Raw genomic sequence first — 26,603 nt, forward strand, 5'->3', positions numbered from 1 at the left:
GCCAGTCAATATACGGAAAATACAATCGCCGAAGAGGAAGATGTATGAATTAGGATGCTTTGCGGACAGTTGACTTAGTACGGTATTAAGATGACGGGAAAAATCCTGGCTACTATGTGGCGACCTCTATACGCCTAGTAAAACTGCGTTAGGTGCTGCGTGAAAGATTAGCCACAACATTTCGAGATCAGATAAATCTTTTATTAGACACATGATAAATCTTGGCTGACGGCAATGAGTACACCCCCTCCTCGTAAATCTTTACGGTATCTCCGAAAAACTTGAAAGTTTCGTAGATCAGTCAGTATTTCGTTGTCTGTCATGTCACTGTTCAGCTGAGTCTCAGTTAGTATAAGCAGGTTGCTGCTTGATGACGAAACAAGGCTAGAAACAATTTCACGCTCAGGAAAGAAACTACGAATGTTAGTGTATATAACGGAGAGCGAGAGGCTAGATAAAGTAGCGTTCTTGGCACGGTTCCCAGAGGGTTTGCGACGAGGTGATTGCTAATCTGATTGTAAGGGCCGAGTTGCTATTTCCTTGACTGTTTGCCTGGTTTCGTCGAACACGTAGAGCTTGGGACCCAATAAGTAGGGTCTTAAAATTAAAAGGAAACTTTGTTCTCTTTATTTAGCGAACGCGACTAGATGCTTTCGTGCATTTCATATTTTGAGGGCAAAGTCTTCGCCGACGCTGAAGTGAGTTTCCTTAAGCTTATGACCATTCGATAATAAGGTGTGTTTATTCTTAGATGAAGTAAACTTGACGATGATTGGAAGAGTGTGGTTAGATTTGTAACGCCCAAGGCGATGGGCGCGTTCAATGTTCTAAGGGGTAATTGTTATACTCAAGTTCTGAGAGCAATGGTTGATGACTGTTTCCTCAGAGCACGCAAAATTTGTGGATGGATTAGTATGAGCAATGTCATAGAATATAACATTATTGCGGCGCGAGCGATTTTCTGCATCCTCAATTCGCGCATCTAGAATGTCTAAATGTCGAGCAATCCCAGCACTCTCAGATTTCATTGCTTCGAAATCGGCTTGAAGATCTGCAAAAGCTTGGAAATGGGCCTCCAGATTGGTCAATAGCTCAGTCCAGCCGGCTATCGCAACTTCAGTGGTATTGATCTTAGTTTTGAGGTCTTGTATTTCGAAAATAAGCTTGGTTTGGCCAGCGGATGCATTTTTTAGTTTAGCGAGCACATGGTCGATAGTGTTAGGGCCTGTGTTAGATTCGACATCACCTGCCAAGAGCAGCAAGGCACGCAAAACATTGCCGCAATCAGCTACAAGAAAAACGCAGCAGTGCGGGCTCGGCAGCTGCACTAAGGAATAGTTGCTAGTTTTTTTTTGCAAACAGGGAATACTTGTTACCGACCTGCATGATGAATACAAGAGGATGAGTGACTTGTGCGGGAGCGCAGCCACCAAGCCCACAGAGAAGCGAAGGTGGTTACAGCAGTTACAGCACTTTTATATCAGCGGGTGATGACTGTGGTGATGCGGCTTTCCATTGGGCATCCAGGAATAGAAAACCCGGTAGTGGCGTTGTCGGACAGGGTGAAGCGTTGATGTCGGGCGGAAGCAGGAATGAGATGCCGTTTTCACAGCATCTGGGTGCTGTAGTCGACCCAGTGGCGGGGGAAAGGGCGAGATGAGCAGCGAAGAGGGCGTTGGCAGTGACGGCAAACACCTGCATGATGAATGCAAGAGGATTAGTGACTTGTGCGGGAGCACAGCCACCGAGTCCATCAATCTATAGCGATCCTAAAAATTTACCAGTCATAAAACTGTAGCAGACTCTAGCAAACTCCAAGAATGCGCAAACTGCAGTAAACTCTAACAATGAAAAACTCGATCAAACCGAGAACTCTAGTAAGCCCTAGCACCTAGCAATACTGAAAACATTGTTGCAGGGATGTTGCGATTGTGGAAAGACGATCTTCACTCTATGTATATATATATATATATATATATATATTTATATATATATATATATATATATATATATATATATATATATATATATATATATTGTGAGCATTATTCATACGCTTCATATTCTCACCTGTACATACTCATCATCACCGTTTTGGGGCCTGCTGGTGGGGCTCTGTCTCGGGAGAATAAAGAAGAGACTGGCTGCCTAAACCTCGTCTCACAAGTGGTGGAGTGTGCTGTCCGGTCCCTTCGCCCTCTCGCTCCCGGTCTCTCTCCAGCTTCACCTACGCTACATCCCTGGAGCTCCGCTCGGGTCGCCGCCTCTACCAACTGCACTCGACCATGTCGACTCCTGCGGGAACCCCTTCTTGGACAGTCACCACCCCTCAGAAGGATCCACCGGTATTTGCTGGGCTTCCAGGTGACGACGTTGACGACTGGTTGGAGCTATACGAGCGCGTGAGTGACTTTAACCACTGGAACGAATCAGCAAAACTTGCTCACGTCGCCTTCTACCTAACCGGAGTTGCGAAAACATGGTTTTCCAATCATGAGCTCGATTTGGTCACCTGGAGCATCTTTAAAAACCAGCTACGCCAGATTTTCGCAAACTCGTCTGTCCGCTCCGATATCGCTAAGAAGAAGCTTGCTGAGCGTGTACAGCACTCAGGCGAGTCCTACACTTCGTACATAGAGGACGTCCTCGCCCTCTGCCGCCGCGTGAACACCTCGATGGCAGAGAGTGACCGTGTACGCCACCTGCTCAAGGGTATTGGGACTGCGGCATTCAATGCTCTTGTAGTGCTGAATCCCACTACCGTCGCCGACATCATCAGTACGTGTCAGCGTCTCGATGACCTTCATATGCTCCGCTTACACCCTGACACATCTGATTTCAAGGCGTTCAACGACAGCGAGCTACGTGCTTTGATCCGCTCCATCATCCGTGAGGAACTGCACGCCCAAGCTTCGTCAAACCCTCCTGAGGTCGATCTGACGCCTCCTGGTGGCGGCCTACGCCATATCGTGAGGGAAGAGCTAGCTGCTGTGACCTGCCCGCAAATCACGAGCCCGCACCCTATCCATACGCCAACGTACGCTCAGGTTGCCTCTATAGCGCCACTCCCCCAGCAGCCACCACAACAGGCACCTGCACCGCACATGTCCCTGAATCCTATCACTGCAAGACCATCGCCTGTTCCGTCTTATAACGCATGGAGCCCACCTCGACCGGTTTGTTACTACTGCGGCATCCGTGGCCACATTTCCAGGTTTTGCTGACGCCGTCAGCAAGATGAAAGACGTGGCTATGACGGCTTTGAAAGGGATCAGTTTTCTGACCCTGTACCACGACGTCGGCGTTCTGACTACGTTTATTATCCACCACGTTCCCCATCTCCACAGGACTTCAACACTGCCAGTTCATCGCGTTTCCCGCGTCGTCGGTCTCCATCACCGATGCGGCGCTCTTCTTCCCCTCTACGACCGGCTACTTCGTCCTCCGATCACCGCCCGAAAAACTAAATGGTGCAGCTTCAGGAGGGAAAGCTGCATCTTTTGGACAACGTGAAACGCCTCCGGAGCGCCCGTCAAATGTACTTTTGGTGTTTGTTGAAGGTGTCCGAATCGAAGCCTTGGTTGACACAGGTGCATCGCTTTCCGTTATTAGTGCTGACTTGTGTTCTCGATTGCGAAAAGTGAAGACACCGTATAATGGCCCTCCCCTTCGTTGTGCTAATGCAGTTCTTGTTCAGCCCTCCAGTGTTTGCATTGCGCGCGTTTTCATTGATGGCATCCTCCACCACATTCAGTTCGTCGTGCTGTCTTCGTGCACTTACGCGATGATTTTGGGATGGGACTTCCTGTCCTCCGCCTCAGCTTTAAGTTCTTGCCGTCAGCGAACTATTCATATGACAGACACTGAATCTTCGTCCTCTGTCAATGATCACAGCCTGCGTTTTGTCATGTCTACCGACTGTTTCATTCCCGCGGGCACTGAGCATATTCTGACGCTGACTTCCGACACTATTATTAATGGTGATGTGTTCCTTGCACCGAGTGGTTACTGCATTTCTGGTGGGCTTAGCCTTGCTCCTAGCCTAGTACGGTTTCAGGACGGTAGAGCCTCAGTCGCTGTTCATAACCCTACTTCTTCCCCAGTTGTGCTCTCCCAGGGCTCTACTGTGACATGCTTTACTGACACCGAAACTCTTTCGCTGGTACCGCTTCACACCGAATCACCACCTTTGTCTACCACAACTGATTATCATACTGCTGCCGCTGCTTTAACGGCCGCGATAAATCCCGATTTGACCACTGCGCAGAAAGAAGACCTTCTGGCACTCCTGCACAAACACAGAGCCTTATTTGACGTCCACTCCAAGCTTCTGGGGCGCACTTCCGTCGCAGTACATCGCATCGAAACCGAAGGCAGTTCGGTTGTACGCCGCCGCCCTTATCGCGTGTCTTCCGCAGAACGGAAAATCATTGCGGATAACGTTGATGACATGCTCAAAAGAGACATCATTCGGCCATCCTCCAGTTCTTGGTCGTCTGCTGTCGTGCTGGTTCGCAAGAAAGACGGCTCCGTACGATTCTGCGTCGATTATCGAGCCCTTAATAAGATCACGCGCAAAGACGTATATCCGATGCCAAGAATTGACGATGCCATTGACTCCCTCCAGGGTGCGGAATATTTCTCTAGTCTAGACCTCCGATCCGGATACTGACAAATCCCCATGCACGAAGCGGACAAGGACAAGACAGCCTTTGCAACGCCAGACGGACTTTACGAGTTCAACGTCATGCCGTTCGGTTTATGTAATGCCCCTGCAACATTTGAACGCATGATCGACACAGTTTTACGTGGCCTTAAGTGGAAGACCTGTCTGTGCTATTTAGATGACATCGTTATTTTTTCTACAACTTTTAGTCAGCACCTTGAGCGCTTGGACGAAGTTTTCACTTGCATTTCCAACGCTGGCCTCCAACTCAACACCAAGAAATGCCATTTTGCCAGAAAGAACATCAAAGTATTGGGCCATCTTATCAGCAAAGATGGCATTCGACCAGATCCCGAAAAGGTTGCTGCCGTGCATCGCTTCCCTCGCCCTGAAAATCAAAAGCAATTACGAAGTTTCTTAGGCCTGGCATCCTACTTCCGCCGCTTCATCAGTCATTTTGCGGCCATGGCGTCGCCGCTACACAAGTTGCTCACGTCGGGCACTGCTTTCCCTTGGACAGATGAATGCGAACTTTCTTTCCAAGCCCTCAAGCAGGCATTAACCAGCGACCCTGTCCTCTGTCACTTCGATGACAACGCACCAACTTGCTTGCACACCGACGCTAGTGGCCATGGGATCGGTGCTGTACTTTTACAGCGGGATACCACCTCACGAGAGAGTTGTTGCCTATGCCAGTCGCGCACTAACACCTGCCGAAATGAATTACTCGATCACAGAACAGGAATGTCTCGCAGTAGTTTGGGCGATCCAAAAATTTCGACCATATCTTTACGGACGCCATTTCACGGTCATAACCGACCACCACGCCTTATGCTGGTTGTCGTCAATCAAAAATTTGTCCGGACGACTTGGTCGCTGGGTGGTACGCTTACAAGAGTACGACTTTGACGTTGTCTACAAGTCTGGGAAAAAGCATCAAGATGCCGACGCTCTCTCTCGCTGCCCGCTGCCATTATTAGCTTCGAGTACACCTCTCCATTGCTCGCCACTTGATGATGAGACTAAGTCGTCACTCCCGTTATTACCGTTATTACCTCTCACGGTTACTGACACGTTATCTTCCAATCGCCTCTCTCCCCTCGCCTCGTGTCAACGTTCTGACCCCTACTGCGACAGCATCATCCAACGCCTGTGCGGAACTACATCTGCACCAAATGCCAGATTACGTCGACAACTGCGACTATTTAAGCTTGACAACGATGTGCTGTACCGCTACATATACAACTCCGACGGACACAGCTGGGTACCTATTCTTCCACGCTCGATGCGCACACAAGTCCTTGAAGCCTTGCACGACGACCCATCTGCTGGCCATTTGGGATTCCACAAAACATACCACCGCGTTAGGAGCCGTTTCTTTTGGCCAGGCATGTCTACCTTTGTGGCCAAGTACGTCGCTTCTTGCGTTCAGTGTCAACGGCGGAAACGACCGACTTCGCCTCCTGCTGGGCTTTTACAGCCCATCCCATGTCCCGAGACACCGTTTGCCATCGTTGGGATAGACCTAGTCGGCCCTTTGCCCATAACGCCAGCGGGTCATCGATGGATCGTGACAGCTGTTGACCAGCTCACACGTTACGCAGAGACCGCTCCTCTACGCTCTAGTTCAGCCTCCGACGTCGCCACCTTCTTTCTCGATGCCATTGTGCTGCGCCATGGTGCCCCTCGTGTACTGTTAAGCGACCGCGGCAAAACTTTCATGTCAACAATGCTCGCAGAAGTACTCGGAGCTTGTGGCACAGTTCATAAGACGACATCCGCATATCACCCACAAACAAATGGCTTAACCGCGCAATTTCATCGCACACTAATAGATATGATATCGATGTATATCGGGCCAAACCACGACAATTGGGACAAACTTTTACCTTTCGTGACTTTTGCTCACAACACCGCTATCCAACGAACTACGGGATACTCACCTTTCTACCTAGTTTTCGGCCGTTCACCGACATTCACCATCGACGCCGCTTTCTTCAATGCTCCAACTAACACCTCAGACAGTATACCCGAACAGTTCGTTTCGAGACTTGAGGAATGCCGTCAACGTGCTCGTTTCAACACAGAAGTCAGTCAGCTAGATCGCAAGCAACGTTACGACAGCTCTAGTCGCGACGTCTCCTTTCGTCCCGGAGAGGAAGTGCTTCTTTGGACGCCTATTCGTGCACCCGGTTTGTGCGAGAAGTTTGAATCCCGCTTTCTTGGACCCTATATTATTAACGAACAAACATCCCCCGTGAACTATCGCGTTACTCCCGTAGACGTTTCTTCCGACCATCGTTGTCGTGGTTCGGAGATCGTTCACGTTTCGCGCCTAAAACGATTCGTTCGGCGTTCCCCTCCTGGCTAAGTCGCGGCCGGGCTGGCCGCTTGCGCGTGCGGGGAAATTAGTGTGAGCATTATTCATATGCTTCATATTCTCACCTGTACATACTCATCATCACCGTTTTGGGGCCTGGTGGTGGGGCTCTGTCTCGGGAGAATAAAGAAGAGACTGGCTGCCTAAACCTCGTCTCACAATATATATATATATATATATATATATATATATATATATATCATGGCATGCACTAGTTACGCTAGAAGTCGCGGAAGAAGTGTGCGTGGGAGCTGCTGCAAAAACGCACTGTAAACGGCCGTTCGCTTAGAACTGAGCGACTGGCTTTTCCTCTCGTGACACAGTGTTGGAGGTGCTGGGTACGCATCCATCGCATGTCTATGGGTCCTGAACCAGAAGCTACCGATGCCAGTACCTCGGGGACGGCAGAAATCTATCGAAGCAGCCGTTGCCTCCAAAGTCTTCCAATGCAATACAGTCCCCTGGAAAGCTCCAAGAGGAAGATGTCAACCACTACCGCAAGCCAAGCCGAAGGGATCCCAAGTGCTGCCGTATCATGCATTCTCAACGTGCCTCGCACGCCTAACCCGTTCCATGGCGACACCCTTGAGGACGTTGAATATTGGTTGGACCATTTCGACCGGGTCGCCAATTTAACGACTGGGACGATCGCCGTAAGTTGAAGAACGTCTACTTTTCCCTTTTAGACGTGGCGAGAGTATGGTACTAGAACCACGAAACCTCATTTACCAGCTGGCAGGAGTTTTATCCACTGTTTTGCGAAGCCTTCAGCACTCTCGAAAGGAAAGAAAGAGCCGAAGAGGCACTGTCTTCGAGGTTCCAAATACCAAACGAAACCGTCGCCATGTTCATCGAAGACATGACCCGATTGTTCCGTCTGGCCGATCCAATAATGCCAGAAGAGATGGTGCATCTGTAAATGCGGTGCGTAAAGGAACAGCTTTTCGCGGGCCTCGTGCGCAATCCTTCTACAAAACTCTCTCAGTTCGTTCGTGAGGCAACAGTCATAGAACATATGCTTCGGCAGCGGCTCTCGCAGTAGAACGCCAGACCACCATGGCTGCTGCATGCTCTCTCGTACCTGCAAATAATGAGAGGGAGTCCCTTACCGAGCTAATACGACAAATAGTTCGAGAAGAACTGCAGAAGTCCTATGCATCGGATCCGGCACCTCCCAGTGCCGCGGTTCTTACGGATGTCATTCGGGAAGAAATCAGCAAAGTGGTTCAGCCCTCGCCACCAACACGACCCAAACCTCCCGCGTTCTCGTACGTGGATGCTCTTCGGGCTTGCGCACCATCGACGGGCCATTTTTCGCAGCCGTCTGCTGGGATTTCTCAACGCACCCCAAGTCCGATCCATCGTACCCTTTCATCCTGGTCCGCGCAAGTATACAGTATGGCGCACCCCCGACAACAGTCCGTTGTGCTAACACTGCGGGGAGGCTGGTCACATGTATCGCGACTGCCAGTACAGGCGGATTGGTCTGCGGGGATACCATCTGGACGCCCGCTGCCCGCGCTCTGGTCAACGCCCACACAAAATCGAGCAATACTTAGAAAGTAACCGGCTTCCTCCTGCCCCACAGCGAAAACAGTCACGATCGCCTTCACCTCGTCGGTACGCGTCACCAAACCGTGCTCGACCCACCTTTGATTCCGCTGGAGTCAACGGTGGAAGTCCGCGCCGGGGAACCTGAAAACGGTGACCTCCGGGGGTGAGGCGGCTGTCATGCGAACCGTCAAATATCCACCGCCGACGCCATCCCCTCGCGACGTACCGCTGACGCCTTCATTCGAAACTGCAAAAAGAACTTCTGCTGCTATTACTGCTTCCATCGACGGTTCTCCGGTAACTGCACTTGTCGATACGGGAGCTGACTACTCGGTTATGAGTGTCTCACTGGCCACTCGGCTACGCAAGGTGCTGACAGCGTGGGACGGCCCACATCTGATTACGGCCGGAGGACACCACGTGTCACCCATTGGACGATGCACCGCCAGACTTGCAATTTCTACTTCGACTTTCGTAGTGTCTTTCCTTGTGCTGCCCAAGTGTTCTCGGCTAGTTATACTGGGCATGGAATTTCTGCAGGAATATTGTGCGATCATTAACCTTCGTGACTTGTTCGTGACATTTTCTAACTCTCTTTTTTCGGATTCCAGTGTGGAGGATGAACATGACCGCGTGGTTTTACGCGTGGTCGATGACTGCGTAACATTACCGCCTCGAAGTAGCATCTTCGTCCTCTTTGAGTGCCCCCAAGACCAACTAGGAATAGGCATCGCCGAATGTGACCTCACCATATTGCTGGATCGCGAAGTCGGCGTCGCACGAGGTCTCGTAGTGCTCCAACATAGGCAAACCACGATTCTAGTTACCAACATCAGTGGCGAATACAAGTACTTTGCGAGGCATACCGCCATGGCCTACTTTGAAACGGTGGCCGAGTCCGACACCTGTGCTTCGGTAACGACAATCTCCATTCCGGAACCCAGCGATGTGGACTTGACCAGTCACATCAACGTCAACCCACAGCTAGACCAAAACGAGAAGGAGAGGCTCCTCACTCTGCTATCGTCATTTAGCGACTGTTTCGCCACCATGTCGAAGGTCAAACAGACTCCTTTAATCAAACACAGAATCATCACTGAACCGACCGTCCAACCTGTTCGCCAGCACGCTTATCGCGCGTCGCAGAGAGAACAGGATGCTATTCGTCATGAAGTTAAACAAATGCTCGACGATGGTGTCATTCAACCATCGACAAGTCCTTGGGCTTCACCTGATGTATTAGTTCAAAGAAGGACGGTTCAGTTTGATTCTGTGTCGATTATCGCAAATTGAACAAGATCACGAAAAAAGACGTTTGCCCACTTCCTCGAATAGACGACTGCTTCGATCGCCTGCGACATGCCCGTTACTTTTCTTCAATGGATCTGCGTAGTGGGTACGGGCAAATTGAAGTTGATGGACGGGACCAGGAAAACGGTGTTTATAACACCCGACGGTCTCTATCAATTTAAGGTCCTCCATTTTGTATTGTGTTCCGCTGCGGCCACATTCCTACGCATGATGGACACAGTTTTATCTGACCTCAAGTGGAACTCGGGTTTAGTCTACTTAGACGATGTAGTTGTTTTTTCCACCACGTTTGAACAACACATCCAGTGGCTTGAGACGGTTCTTCAAGCTATCCGCACCACCGGTCTCTCCCTGAAGCCCGAAAAATGTCACTTTGGCTACGAGGAGCTCAAATTTCTACGTCATATTGTCAGCAGCACCGGTGCGCGCCCTTTCCCCGACAAAGCCATGGCAGTTGCTCTGTTCCCGATACCGAAGACAAAACACGATGTCCGCCGATTTTTAGGGATTTGTGCGTATTATTGCTGTTTTGTACCCAATTTTTGTGAAATTGACGAACCTTTGCAACGACTCATAAAGAACGACGTCACATTTGTTTGGGGCCCGGCAAAATCCGACGGCTTCCACGACCTTCAGTGACGTCTACAGACACCACCGATCCTTGGTCACTTTGACACCGAGGCTGACACAGAAGATCATACTGATGCTAGTAACGTTGGTCTCGGAGCGACACTCGTACAGTTTCAAGCTGGTTTTGAGCGCGTTATTGCGTATGCCAGCCGAACCTTGTCTGCTGCTGAAAAAAACTACTCAGAAACTGAAAAAGAATGTCTGGCAGTCATATGGGCTATCCAGAAGTTCCGCCCATACCTGTACGGACGCCCCTTCCGTGTCGTCAGCTACCACCACTCTCTCTGCTGGCTGGCGAATCTCAAAGATCCTTCAGGCCGTCTCGCATGATGGACCCTTTGGTTGCAGGAATTTGATGTGACCATCATCTATAAGTCTGGCCAAAAACACACTGACGCCGACTGTCTCTCCCGCGCCCCCGTCGAACCCGCACCCCTAGATACTGACGACGATTCTGGTTTTCTTTGTACCCTTCCGTCTTTAAACCTTGCTCAACAGCTACGCGAAGATTCCGAGCTCCAGCCCTTAATTGAATACCTTGAAGGAAGCCGACCACAACCCCTACGGCAGTTCGCGCGTCACTTGTCCTGTTTCTGCCTACGTGGCGACATCCTATACCAGCGGGACTTTCACCCTACGGCAACCGTTTTCGTCTAGTTGTTCCCGCTACTCTCCGCGACGAGGTTCTACGTGCATGCCACGACGAACCAACGTCCGGGCATCTTGGTTCCACGCGTACTCTCGCGAGGATCAAGCAGAAGTACTATTGGCGAAAACTCACAAAAACTGTGAAGCAGTACGTCAGAAGTTCTCGAGATTGCCAGCGCCGCACCGTTCCACCACTGAAACCAGCCGGTCTGCTTCAGCCTGTCCGACCTCCTTGTTTACATTTTGAACAAGTCGGGATGGATTTACTCGGCCCATTTCCTAAGTCCTCGGCTGATAACCGCTGTGTCGTTGTAGCCACCGATTAGCTCACTCGATACTGCGAAAGACAAGCCGTTCAGAGAGCTCCTGCGTCAGATGTTGCTAGCTTCTTTATCAAAAACATCGTCCTTCGACATGGTTCTCCCGTTGTCGTCATCACACACCGTGGTACGGCCTTCACTGCCCAGTTGGTCCCAGATATTCTGCAGATGAGTGGAACTACGCACTGTACGGCAACTGCGTATCACCCGTAGACTAACGGTTTAACTGAGTGCCTCAACAAAACGATTGCGGATATGCTTTCCATGTATGTTGCCACGCATCTTAAAAATTGGGACGAACTGCTCCCGTATGTGACATTCGCGTACAACACTGCCCTACAAGAAACCACCGGGTTTCCTTCTTTTCGGCTGGTCTACGGACGTGACGTCACCACTATGCTCGACGTGATGCTCCTACCAACTTCGTCTCAACCTACCGCGCCAGATACAGACGCCTTTGTTCAGCGTGCCGAAGCAGCGCGGCACCTTGCGCGGCAACGAATTTTATCCCGACAAAATCAAGATGCTCGTCGGTACAGCATATGCCATCGAGATGTCACATACAACCAGGGAGATTTTGTATGGGTTTGGACCCCTATACGTCAACGAGGCTGGTCAGAAAAACTATTGCGCCGATACTTTGGAACCTACATAGATTTGCGTCGTCTAAGTGCTTTCAACTACGAACTTATTCCAGCCGACACTTCACGCCACTCCCGTAGACCACGTTCCTCTGACATTTTTCACGTTACCAGGATGAAGCCCTACCATTCGCGCTGACTCTCATCCACAAGCATTGTGATGCGGCCCTTGTCGTCACGTCCGTTGTCTTTCTCATTTCTTTTATTTTCTCCTTGTGGCATTGAACACCTCCCCAACTGTATTTATTTATTGTTTTGGAGGGAGATGTAATGGCACGCACTAGTTACGCTAGAAGTCGAGGAAGAAGTGTGCGTAGTAGCTGCTGCAAAAGCGAACTGTAAATGGCTGTTCGCTTAGAACTGAGTGACTGGCTTTTCCGTTCGTGACAATATATATATATATATATATATATATATATATATATATATATATATATATATATATATATATATATATATATATATATAGGAGGAGTCACAGTAGTTAAGATGGCTCACCAACAACAACACGCAGAGCAGCCAGCGTCTCCGAACTTCCTCGGTCTTCTTTCATCATTCCTTAGCAGGACCCCCGTGGGGCGAAGCGCCGGCTCGGCGCATGGTAGGCGATGAATTGCCGGCGAAGTATGGCTTCAGCCGCAAAGCGTGCACGACGTCAACAGGCATCTGACTTGAAGATACATCAAAGTGCAGCGGCGAAATCTCGTAATTCACGTCGTTAAGTTGCGCAGGACTTCATAAGACCCTGTGTAGCGAGAGAGAAGCTTCTGAGAGCGGCCAACCCGATGACATGGTGACGAGAGGAGCACGCAAGCACCTGGCGCGAGCTTAACATCATGATGGCAGCGGTCGTAACGCTCTTTTTGTGTATGCTGCGACAGTAATAAACAAGATCCGGTTACTTGACGTGCCACGTGAGCACGACTGCTGACTTCACGAGCGTACTGAGTTGTAACACGCTGCACAGAAGGGAGGCTGGTGTGTAATGACAATGTGGGGCTGCGACCATACAAGAGGTAAAAGCGCGAGTATCCTGTGGTCACATGTCAGTACGAGTTATACGCGAACGTCACCTAAGCTAGCGTGGCGTCCCAGTCACGGAGATGGTTGGAGATGTACATTCACAGCATCAATGTGATTGTTTGGTTGAGGCCTGCCGTAAGACCGTTTGTTTGTGGTTCGTAGGCGGTAGACAGCTTGTGCCTACTGGCACAAGAGTGGAGGAGGTCATCGACAACTCGAGATAAGAATGAGCGGCCGCGGTCTGTAAGTAACGTCGAGGTGCACCATCGTGAATTATATCGTGGAGCAAATCAGCGACGTCTGTAGCGCAACTAGTCGGCAACGTCTTGGTTATCGCGTAGCGTGTCGCGTAATCAGTAGCGACGGCTATCGACTTATTCACTCTAGTCGTCATAGGAAAAGGGCCAAGCAGATCAAGGCCTACGCAAAAGAACGGTTCATAAGGAACTTCAATAGGACAGAGTAGTCCGACGGCGCTGACAATATTCGCAAGTTGCGTCATAACGACGCACAGAGTGGCAGAGACCCGGCCGGAAGAACCGGCATCGTACGAGGTCGTATGTACGCAAAATTTCAACGTGGCCCACCGTCGGTGCATCATGAAGTTGTTCGAGAACGACGGATCGCAGATGACGAGGAAAGGCAAGGAGCAACTCAGGACCTTCGGGTTTGATATTGCGGCGGTAGAAGCTACCGTTATGCAGCACGAACATGCGGCACGTGCTGTCAGTGCGGTCAGATTGCACTGCGGCGATGATGGACTGTAAGTTATGCGCCGCGTTGTTGTTCTGCGCGCTTGTCGGTCATTTCAGTCAAAGCCATCATGCAGGTCACCGGATCATGCGCAACAGGATTAAGATGATCCACGAGGTGACGCGAGAGACAGTCAGTGCCCTTGTGGAGGAGTCCAGTCTTGTAACGGACACTAAATTAAAATTCCTGGAGTCGCCAAGCCCAGCGACTAGCAGAGTGCTAATAGGGAAGACAGCCAGCAGAGTGCGTGATGGTCCGTGACGACCCAAAACGTGCGACCGTAAAAATGTGACCGGAACTTGGCCACAGCCGTAACTAAAGCGAAGCACTCCAGCTTGGTGATGAGTAATTTCTCTCGGCAGGTGATAGCAGGCGGCTTGGTGTAAGCTATCAGGCACTCGGTACCATTCTGTTGTTTGGCGAGCACAACGCGGACGTCATGGCCGCTTGCGTCAGTGTGGACTTTGGTCGGTAAAGACGGATCAACGTGGGCTAGTATGGAAAGTGTGGTCAGAAGCCCGATGACAGCGTTGAACGCGCGAGCCTGCTCCGGTCCCCATGAGAATGCATGTTCTTCTTTACAAGATCTGTCAAAGGCCGAGAAGCGTCGGCGAAGTTTTTGACGAAACGGCGAAAGTAAGAGCACAGGCCGACAAAGCAGCACACGTCAAAGGCAGAACTTGGCACAGGGAAACTGCGTACGGCGCGAAATTTTTCCCGATCTGGTCAGACACTGGATACGTCAACGAGGTGTCGCAACACGGTAACGTGACGACGCCCGAAGTGACACTTCGTGGAGTTCAGTTAACGGCCGGCTTTTCGGAAGACAGCAAGAATTGCAGCGAGTCGGGTAAGGTGGCTGCCGAACGTGGGAGAAAAAACAATAACGTCGTCGAGGCAACAAAAAGAGGTGGTCCAATTGTATCCTCACAGAACAATCCATCATACGTGCAAATGTGGCAGGAGCATTGCAGATGCCAAAGGGCATAATTTTCAACTAATTTAAGCCATCCGGTGGTTTGAAGGCCGTCTTCTCGCGGTCCATTTCATCAACTGAAATCTGCCAGTAGCCGGATTGGAGATCGTTTGACGAGAAGGATTTACCTCCGTGGAAGCAGTCCAAGGCGTCATGGTTGTGTGGTAGTGGGTAGACGTCTATCCGCGTGATTTTTTTGTGGGCTTAATTGACGCAACAACGGCAGGTGCCATCTTTCTTTTTCACAAGGACGACATGCGAAGCCCAAGGGCTGGCTGATGGCTCGATGACTCTTGGCCGAGCATTTTGTCCACCTCTGACTGAATGACTCGAAGTTCAGCATGCGATGCATCACACAGACGCCGACGGATAGGATTCGTGTCTCCAGTGTTTATACGGTGGTGAACAACAGATGTTTTGCCTAAAGGCCGTCACCGAAATCAAAGATGCCACTATACGATTCAAACAGCAGACGTATATCCATGACCTCTGCAGAGGTGTGGTTAGGTGCACTCATTTTCGCAGAGTAATCCTTTAAGATACCCGAGCTGTGAGCGACAATCGGCATTAGTAAGCCCTTCTCGGCATTCAGACTCTCAATGTCAAACTCAAAACCACCAGAAGCGATGGCCAAGAACATGCCGGCCAGAATCACTTGAGGGCACAGGCTTAAATTCAGAAGTGGTAGAACGACGTCGTTATTAGTAACTGTGACCAACTTATTCGGAACAGCAACATTCAGGTTCAAAAGCACGTCGATGATGGGGCGAAGCACGTATTCGCCGCCAGGAACCTGTGGCTGGGCGGTCAAAGTGCCATAAGTAACTGTTTCAGACGCATAAGTAACTGACAGACGCATATCGTGAAGCCCGCACAAGTGCGGTGGGGTGGTGCTCGGAGCATTGCTGAGTTAAGGCAGTTCCAACTGAAGGACGCCGGTCAAGCAGTGGATGAGAGTAGATTGAGTGGACAAAAAGCCCAATCCAAGGATAACGCCGCGAGGGCACTGGTCGATCACAGCAAATAGAACAGAAGTAGTGCGGTCGGCTACAATTACCCGGGCAGTACACATTCCAAGAACAACCAGCACGCCACCGTCGGCCATACGAAGCACTCGGTAGCTGCTGGGGTGAGTACCTTCTTTAAACGTCTACGTAGGCTTGCACTCACTACAGAAACGTGTGCTACAGTGTCGACGAGTGCTTGGACAAAGACACCGTATGTTTTAACGTCTATTACGCTTCTCCTTGTGGGCACAGAAAGAGGATTTGCTGCCGTAATATGCCATGCAGCACCACCTCCGAGGGCTGGAATACGAGGAAGTGGCTCTTGAGCGGAACCCCGTTTTGTACTGCACTCATTTTACGCGTGTTTTTGCGTGCTTTCAGGAGAAGCCGCTCCCGAGACCTTCGGCGATGGAAACGGAGTCTGATAGACGTCCGGAGGAGACAGACATCACGGCGGCAAGCTCTTCTAGGAAGCGCAACCACCCCATGAGCGACGCAGGCAGCGAGAACACCATGCTGTACTCTACTTCAGACGAGTATCTATCGGATGACGGTGACTACTTCACAGTTGTGAGAGAAAAAGTAAAGAGGAGAATCGTCACTGCTTCCTCGTCTTCAACAACGACGACGGCGATGGCAAAGAACAATGACGCGGCTCATAGCATGCTCTTCTTGCCCGAGACGCCAACCGACGACCTGAATCGGCTAAACAGGCAAGCCATATCTGTCACAGTGGAGGCTCTTGTTCCGAATGAGATTACAGATATGAGAATCAACTCCCGTAAGAACATTTTCGCGGTCGATGTCAGGGACAGAGCAGTGCTGGATGTCTTGAGAACACTGAAAGTGCTAGGAAAGATTAATGCTCGCACCATAATATCACAGGACAATGATAATCCATCAGGTGTGATTTATGATGTCGGCGAGTGAACGAGTGACAACGATCTGCCTATGTGGTTTAAACGCGCCAGAGCAGGTGTCACTATTGTTGAAATCCATCGCCTAGGTGAATCACGTTGTGCAAGGATAACCTTCAAGGGAGAAAGCTTGCCGTCACAAGTGAAAGTCAGATTTTTTTGTTATCCAGTGGTACCGTTCGTTCCATGACCACTTCAGGGCCGTAATTGTTTGAAGATAGGGCATGTGAACGGCATATGCAAAAAAATCGATCGTGTGCCCAAAATTATCTGAGCAGCACAGCACTGATGTTGCCGTGCGACTGATTTCAAGTGTGCGAATTGCTCTGGTCCTCATGAAGCATCCTCGAAAGACTGCCCGAGACACAAGACAGAGCTGAATGTCCTAAAACAAATGGTGAAAGAAAGCTCGTGCTCCCAAGACGCTCACCCACACCAGCAACGCGGCGTCTGGTGACGCATTGAATACGTCTACTGCAAACGTCTGGCCTGCACTGCCGACATTACGTCCTCCAGCAGAACAAAGATTGATGTCGGACTACCAACGCACCAATGACGGCACAGATCGCGTGCGAGTACAAGACAAGCAAGTAATCGGAATAATCAAGTCTCTAATGAAAGTCATTCGCGTGTTGATAAATTAAATGCAGACGTCATCTGCTCTGGGTTCACTGCAAGTGCTGGACGATTTGGACCCGGTTCTTTCTAGCCACCAATAGCAAGCACAATAGCTCTAGAGCGTAAGCCGTTCTTCAGACAAGTCAAGGAAGCGTCTATTATCCAATGAAATGCCCATGGACTGAAATGCCATATGGCTAATTTTCGCCAATACATTTTCACCAATGCATTCCCCATTATCGTCGTATATGAACCGAACCTGCAGAAACCTGTCCGGATCTCAGGCTATGAACCTTATGTGTCATCCACTTGTAATGACATAAGCAAGGTGATAATCTACATATGTGTGAACTGACTTACAATGTTCATCCAGTGCTGCCACATAGCAGTAATCAGTATGTCTGTTTGACTGTGAAAAAGCGCAAGCTTTCATTTACTCTAGTGGGCGCTTACCTGTCTCCATCAAGTCGTTTCGACAGACAGAGACTGAGTGGCATTATAGATGCGACTCCTGGTGCATGGATTGTTGTTTGGGACATTACCGCACATCATTCAATTTGGGCAAGCGTCAAGTTAAATTTCAAAGAAAGAAACCTCATTTTATTTGCCTGTGACCATGCAGTTTTCTGTCTAAACGATGGCAGTCCCTCGTTTCCGGGCGGCTGGATGTAAAGTAGCTGCTTAGACTTAGCTTTTGTCTCGCGATGCCTAACTCGCCACGTCCATTTGTTCGCAGACATATAAACTCACGGAAGCGACCACATTCCTACTTACCTAAAGATTAAAGACCTAACCAAATCGGTCCCATTCAATTTTAAACAAACAACAGGTCGGCCCGTGCTTAACTCACTTATGGAAGATGCATATCACGACTGCTTTTCGTCCACGCTAGAAACTCAGATCGCCATAGCTATGCAGGATGCTATGCGTTCATTTCGGCTATTGGAGAAATACACATATTTTGATGTGGAAATACAGAGCCTGCGTGCAATCCTCCGGCGAGCGGAGCGGCGGTACAGGCGGACTAAATTCATTTACGACTTTAGAGAGGCCAGACGCATTCAAAAGAAAATTCAATGTCGTCTTGCTGTGCTGCGAAATCAACGCTGGAAATCCTTTTGTGAGCCTTTCGATCCGCGTAAACCTCTGCCAGTTGTCTCGAAAAAAGTCCGCGGACTTCGAACAGCTCCTCAACAGCGCCGGTCATTTAAATCTCTAGCCTTCCATCAAGGATTCCGAGAAGTCAGCGTAGCCGAAGATTACTGCGCAAGGATCACGAGTCGGGAGTGCACCTATTCACCTTGCGCACTTATTCCTATTATTGTCCTCCCTTGCTCCCGAGATCCTTGTATGGACGCTCCTTTCTCCATCGAAGAATTGGAGGCCGCACTTGCTGGTTTCAGATGATCTTCGTCACCAGGACCCTATGACATCGCATACTCAGCGCTTGCAAACCTTGGTCAAGGGGCCAGATATGCACTTTTTGGCCTATACAATGCCTCATGGAATGACGGCCTGTTCATTACTACGTGGAAATCCCGTCCCCTTGTTCCACTCTCAAGCCTGGCAAGTCTCCACTGGAATTGTCATCTTACCGTCCGATAGCACTGGCCAGCTGTGTCTGCAAGGTAATGGAGAGAATGATCCCTACATGATTAAAATGGTACTTGGAGTTTTACAACTTCTATCCAGAGGCAATGACTGGACGTCGACGCGGACGCTCGTTAATAGATAGCGTTATTGACCTCGTAGCAAATGTATAGCCCCAGAAACATCTGAAGCGAATCACTGCGGCCTTATTCCTTGATAGTAAAGTTGGGTACGACAATGTCCATCATCATGCGATTCCACACGCCTTAGAAGCTGTATGGCTTGGAGGACACGCCTTTCGCTGGATACGCAGCTATTTGAATTGAAGATCTTTCTTTATTTTCAATGAAGATGGACCAACGCCGTCTAGCTATACCACTCATGGTGTACCGCAAGGCGGAGTACTGAGCCCGATCCTGTTCAACCTACTGCTCGTTGGTCTCACCGATTCGTTACCGCAAACCGTTCAGCTCACCGTATAAGCAGACGACATTTGCATATGGGCTTCAGGACGGACACATCGACAACCCCGTTCCCGACTTCAGAATGCGTCAATGGCCGCGTCAACATACCTAAGAAGGCAAGGCGTGGAGCTTTCCCCTGATAAATGTATACTCGTTGCCTTTAGCCGCAAAGCACTGGCCCCGTACGCTTTGCGGAAAAATGACCACACTGTACAGTGCAGACGAACGCACCGCTTTATTGGCATCATCACTGATAGAGACTTGTCTTAGAGCCCTCACGTCTCGTACATGACAAAGCGTTTGGCTGCCATCGTCGGGAAGGCGGGAAGTCCTGGGCACAACAGTGCCATCAACGTTGCAACTATATAAATCACTGTATTGGGGCTTCTTGTGGCACAGATTACCTGTACTATTAAATACTTGCACTACAAATATCTGCAAGCTTCAGAGTGTGCAAGCACAAGCACTCAGAACTTTTCTCGGTCTCCCCAAAAGAACGTCATCGATTGCCACAGTGGCCATTGCCGGAGACACTACTTTGGCAGTATACATAGATAGAGTTGTCCTGAGAGCGCACATCCGACACCTGACTCGGATTCCCTCAGACCATCTTGCTTGTTCGCCAACAAAGAGGCCACATTGTACTTTTGCCAAAAGTGTTGTAAGACATCACTCCTACTTGCCATCAGAATTTACGCCCGCTACACGTTTATGGGATCCATTGTGGTGTCTGCACCGGCCCCAAGCGTATTTGACAATTCCAGGTATCAGAAAGAAAGCTCCAGCGCTGTTGCAAGCTTTGAAACAAGCAATTTAAAACACATTCACCACGTACACAGATTCCGGCAACTTGTCTACACAGATGGTTCGGTAAAACTCAACAGCTCTGCTGCTGGAGTCACCACACCGGCAAAATCTGAAGAAATCAAATTAAAAACGTCCTGTTTGGCCGCATCAATGGGTGCTGAACTTGCGTATTCCTTGCTGCACTTGATTTCATTCATTATGAACAACCGCAACACTGGACAGTCTTTAGTGACTCCAAGGCAGCCCTTCAGTGCATTCAAAGCTGAATCAGCCAGAAACCCTATGAACAACTGGTCTCAAAAATTAGACACATGTATCATCACAGCCATGACAAGGGACACAACATAATCTTTCGATCGCTTCCAGAACATTGCAGCATCAGCGGGAATGACCACACCGGCGAAGCTGCCCGATCTGCACATGAAAGTTGTCAACAAGTCTTGATTCCGCTTTCGCGAACAGACGATGCGGCTGGACTGCGACTCATGTCCCGTGAACGTACTCAGCCTCTGTGGGACTCAAACGCTTTCACCGTGTGCCGTTTGCGTTCGCTGTCTCCGGACATACGGATGCACCTACTGCCTGAGTTACCACGACGTGAACAGACCACGCTGCTCCGTCTGTGGCAAGGCGTTGCATGTAGGAACTCGTATGCTTTCCTACTGGAATGGCCAACAGCCCCACATGCGTCACATGCAACATCTATGAGACGCTCGCACATATTATCTGTGTCTGCCCGCGATATAGTGCTCAGAAACAAGTGCTGTGCAGAGTACTGAACCAGTTGGACAACCGTCCACTATCAGAACTGAAAGCTTTAGGCCAGCACTTGCACAGAACATCCACGCTAAGGGCTTTACTCGCGTTAATAGGGTTCCTATGGTCTGTGGGGCTTCACGATAGACTCTAAGAACGCCGCCCCCTACCGCTCTGTAGTGTACGCGGATTGGTTGTGCTCATCTCTATTTCTTTCTACGTCCCCCTTCCGCTCTATTTCTCCTTTATCGCCCCTTCACCATTCCCCATGTGCAGGGTAGCCAACCGTAAATGCCTCTGGTTAACCTCCCTGCCTTTCTATGCATCCTTTCCTCTCTCTCTGTCTCCGAGGGCTGCATTTCTTAGTTTTCCGAAAGGGTGTGGCCAAACGCCACAGGAGACGAAAGGCGACGTGGCTGCAGGGAACGGAAAGATGGACAACGTGTTTGTTGTGAACGATACTGGTGTCCCCGCGGCCATAGTGAGCCACTGTACCATGTGTTCCTAGTAGAGTTGTCGGCGCTGTTAGATGCGGCGTTGGGTGAAACATTGCGGACATTTGCATCAAAATGGCTCAGGTTCGTTGGCGTGCAATCTGTTGCGGCCCAAGAGTTACGACAGTATCGGGCGACATGACCAATGCGGCGACAGGTAAAACTAATCGGCTGCTCTTTCACAGTTCTCCACTCAGTCGGGTTGGATAACACGGAGAAGCGTCGGGGTGGAGTAAAATTAGTAGAAGGGCATTCGTTAGCTCTGGGATTCGCGACAGCACATACAGAATGTAAACCAATGTTTTCAAGTTCCTCGCTAATGATGGATTGTACGAGAGGAACGCAAGAAGTGGTAGCATCAGAGCTACGCGAGCAGAAAGCTGCAGGTGCCATCGCACCCAGTTCACATAGAACGATTCGCATCACGTCCTCTGATGATGATGGAGGCTGCTGCGCGGGTTGATCTTCACACGTCAGTGTTGCGGCACTATTGCGAAGTCTGGCGAATGGGCGCAAGACGCATGGGCTTTTGGCCTGCTACAATTTTCGGCATTATTCAATGATAGCATCAACTGCAGAGCAGCTTTTGCACATGAGCAGATTAAAAGCGTTGTCAGCAATGCTCTTAAGCACGTGCCCGACCTTCACAGCTTCTGGCATGTCGTGATTGGCGTTACGACAAAGTGCCAGTGCGTCCTGGATGTACGACACATATGACTATCTGGGGGATTGGGCACAGGAGGCCTCTTCTTGCTTTGCGGCAATTTTACGGCCGGCGCTTTGCAAAATCACTCTGTCAACTTCTATTTGCATATGTGCCAGCTGGTTAGCACCTCTTTGTGGCTTTTGTCCCACACCTGTCCTGTGCCTTTAAGGCTAGCTAGCATTAGCGTAGGGTCCCATCTGTTGATTCCAATCACGCGTTTGTAGATAGCCACCCACTCTTCAACGTCAGTGCCATCGGTCCCACAGATTGTCCAAGGATCCTTGGGTTGCACAACCACAACCGAAGGTGACAGTGATGTAGCTGGGGATGGTGACGTTGAAGGCGGATGACGTTGATCCCGTGCGCTCATCGCTATTCACGGTGCAGACGGTGATGCGACGTCCACTGAGGAGCTCCGTTTCCAGCCGTGGTACGAAGCACCTCCCACCAATATGTTATGTGGATGTTGCGAGTATAGAAAGACAATATATATAATAAAATATATATAAAGTATGAGTCAGAGTAGTTAAGATGACTGACCACCAACAACACGTAGCAGCCAGTGTCTCCGATCTTCTTCCTTTCTCTTCTTTCATCTTTCCGTAACAATATAGTAAACTCTAGCAATCCTAAAGCACTAGCAAACTCTCGGAATGCTAAAACTGAAGCAATGATAAACTCTGGAAAATATAAAGCCTACGAAGCCTAACACAAGCGAACTGCATTCCTTAACTCTACCAATCCCAAAACTTTAGGAATGCTGACACTCTAGCAGCTTCTAGCAACCCAAAGCTCTAGCAAACTCTAGCAATCCTAATAATGTTACAAAGTCTACCATTGCTAAGTAGCTATGAAACTTTAGCAATCCTAACACTCTAAAAATCCTAAAACTAGGACAACTGAATCTCCAGCAAACTATAGCCATATCTGCTGGTGACATATTTACCTGTATTTCCGCGCATATGCCCAGTTATTTTAGCTTCGGTACGTTCCCTGCCGAACCTACCGCAGGTTCCCACCTGCGGCAAGTTGTTTTTCCATCCACTTTATTTCCATTAATTTACCGTTTCTTTATTTCATTTATTTGGCACAAGTAATTTCCTCAATGTTGTCCTTGGTGTCATTGTTTGTTGGCTTCTTTTGATATATATATATATATATATATATATATATATATATATATATATATATATATATATATATATATATTAGGGGGCTTCTAAATAGGAGAGGGGGGTGAGGTCGGTGCGTGAGGCAACCATCGAAGGTGTGTTAGCGGCGAGGATCTAGACCTGAAAGAAAGGTTTTGCTGATCATCTTGAAGTGTCGATCTCCCGCCATCCCCGTGCTTTCCCTTGTTACTGAGAAATAGCTTCGGTTTGCCTACCCAGCAGGTGGCGGTGAGAAGAACGAGGATATCCTGAAGTCGTTATACAATGTCTTTTTTTTCTTACTGCTATTGGTGCAGCTCTCACGCGTGAGCACACACGAAAAGAAAACAAAAAGGTGCCGCATTTTGTTTGAGATATTGTTCGTGAGTGCCGTCATCATCTACAACCTTCTCACTACACCATACCAGCAAATATCGCTCCGAGTCACGACATCACGACCATGCCAAGGGCGGCAGGTCCTCCGTTTCCAGGTCAACTTTAGTACCATGTTAAAATATATCAGATATGTTTGCCCCTACCTATGAAATTTTATAATTGATAAGAGAAATTAGCTATCGTGTGATTAGAGTACAGTTTGTACAACTAGTAAAATATGTCTTCACTCCTTTACGAATCTGCGAAACTTGGTTTGCTCAGTTCATTTGGTTACATCGTGCCGTTTACTTCGTCATCGCACATGCCGCGCTCTCAGCTTCACAAGTTTCCAAGTCTCACCACAAAGAAGTAAAACGAAGCTCTCCGCGAATATTGACAAGCAGGCTAGTTGCTTCATATTCATTTTAAGAGCTTTTTAAAGAGCAAGGAAAAGACGAAAGACAGGGGAGCGATGGAGAAAGCACTTACTCCCGACTGAAGAAATGAATAAACGTGACCTGTGCGCACGGAAACCCGTATACACATTGCAACATTTATAGATAAATAGAGATTGGTTCGACTTTGCCTACGGCTGCCACGATGTACAGTACCGCCAGTAATCATTACAATCGCATATGCCTATCCAGCCAAGATTCATGGTGTTACGGAAGATCTCAGAGCACACGTCAGGCACCTTGGTCGCGCCCCTTTCCACTATCAAGCCTAATTGCCGGAAGACCGACCAAGTGCTTCTTTTTGTCAGACTATAGTGCCTTATTGTGTATGCACTGATATCCATCAGATTATACAGCTGTAGCGAGAGTTTTCTCTCCTCTTTGGGGCTTGATTCAACCACAACTTCACGGGCAGCACCATGAATGAAAGCGAAGGCACAACTTTTAATATCAGCTCTCAAAAATTTCTGCTGCTTTTGCTGTAGGCAAAATAGAACAATCAGACCCATCTATGCACGGATGGTCCAACCACCTTGGTCAGCTCTACAAGATCAGGTATGTTTCCTACGAAAGCCACCACCTTAAAGCTCTAAGACATCCACAGCCACGGAACTTGCTTCTCTTCGTAGCACACTTCGCACAATTCTCGAGGAACCACCTCAAAAATTGCATGTGTATTCAGTGGCTCAAAGAAAGCTTTACATTGTTGGTTTTCTGTTTTACGCCGTGGACTCTGAACAACTAGTTCAAGAAATCGGCGAGCCCCTTCACCACCTCCTCGACCAAGGACACGACGCTACAGTTTAGTGGCTCCCTAGACACTGCGGCGTAATGGGCAATGAATATGCCGATTAAGCTTCTCGATCTGCTCATAACGAAAGCGTGAAGGAACCAATCTCGCTGTCAAGAGCAGATGCAGCACTGGGAATTCAAGAGGTTGCGAATTATGTCACGCAATCTTTGTGGGACACATCTACATTTCAGCCCACATATCTGCATCGGCTGGACCCTCATCTTTGACTTCGTCCCCCAACTGGACTACACCGACACGTGACAACAGCACTTCACCGACTCTGGCCTGGTGTCGTTTTCATATAATCATTTGATTTGCGCATCAAAAGGGAGGATAGTGCGACATGTAGCCACTGCGGTAGCGAGGAAACTGTGGAGCACGTTTTTTTGCTGCTCTGCCCGATACAGTGCACACAGGTAATAACTCGCGACCAAGCTGGCACTTCTTGACAACCGAGCACGTTCAGAGCAGACAGTCCTGGAACTCCGTCCTACAGAGTCATCACACCACAAGTGCGTCAAGGCACTCTTGAAAGTTTTGCATTCAGGCGACCTATTAGAGAGATAATATAGTTCTGTTGCCGTTCCCTACAACCGCTATCGTTTTATCGTGCTTTCACTTTTACTCCCCACTATTATTTCCGTCTTTAATTTCCCCTTACCCTTCACCAAGTACCGGGTAGCTAACCACAACCTTGGCGATTAGCCTCCACTGCCTTTCTCGCCCTGTTTACTTCTCTTCATAAACTTTGTCGAGAGAGTGACTGCTATCCCGTGTGTAAAGGAAAAAAAAGTAGATTTTAAAAATTATAACAGGTCATGCGAGAATTAGCAGATAACTTTCATACTAGCAAACAAGAGGAGATGCTTGCTTGAGCCATCCTTGTGTGATGTTGCATGTTAAAGTCTTTGCCTTTCCCAATTGCTAGCCCCCTTCCACGTCCAGCTTTAACTTTCAGGTTTCTTTACGATTACCTACCGCTGTATGGCTGTGATTCGCACACACGTGTATGCATATACATATTCTTATCACGCATCGCGTGCGCGATGTGTATATTCATATGCGAAGTTTCAGCAATAAAATCTTAGGTGACGAGTAAGCCACATTACCTGTCATTCCACTCCCTTCCGCTTTTTCGTGGTAAGCTAAAAAATAGCCGGGGATCAGAGCTTTCTCCGGCGCCACGGGCGGAGATAGAAGCCATAACATTTTAGCCATGTGCAGCGGCCAGCCAGGCACGCAAATCCCGATCTATCGCGAAACTTCAGCGTTGCCTAAATGTTTTTTAGACGTACATCTAACTGAAACCTCACACGTTGCAAAGCCATAATGGATAAAACGCGGCCATGCGTGTGTACTTATTGAACCTTTGGAGAGACCGAAATAAAGAAAAGTAATGAAAAACGGAAACAAAGTGTTGTGCGGTCACGCGAGAAGTGAAGCCTCGTGCTGAATCAATAACTCCTCAAGTCGGATAACACGGCGGGTTATGCCTTCTGCGAAAGTGCGCGTGTTACTACAGTACCTGGAGGTGCCACCCGGCTTACCTACCGTGCTCTGATTGATCG

General features: G+C 49.1%; 1 protein-coding gene across 1 annotated transcript in view; it reads left to right on the forward strand.

The window, feature by feature from the left end:
- The window catches only part of LOC135909525 (uncharacterized), a 106,904-nt gene that overhangs the window by 51,619 nt on the left and 28,682 nt on the right, over nt 1–26,603 (forward strand). The window contains exon 12 of the mRNA XM_070539366.1: nt 16,291–16,622. Within this exon, the coding sequence (XP_070395467.1) occupies nt 16,291–16,622 (332 nt within the window). The remainder of the gene's footprint in view (nt 1–16,290; nt 16,623–26,603) is intronic.

This window comes from Dermacentor albipictus, chromosome 5 (assembly GCF_038994185.2).
Source record: "Dermacentor albipictus isolate Rhodes 1998 colony chromosome 5, USDA_Dalb.pri_finalv2, whole genome shotgun sequence".
Lineage (NCBI taxonomy): Eukaryota > Metazoa > Arthropoda > Arachnida > Ixodida > Ixodidae > Dermacentor > Dermacentor albipictus.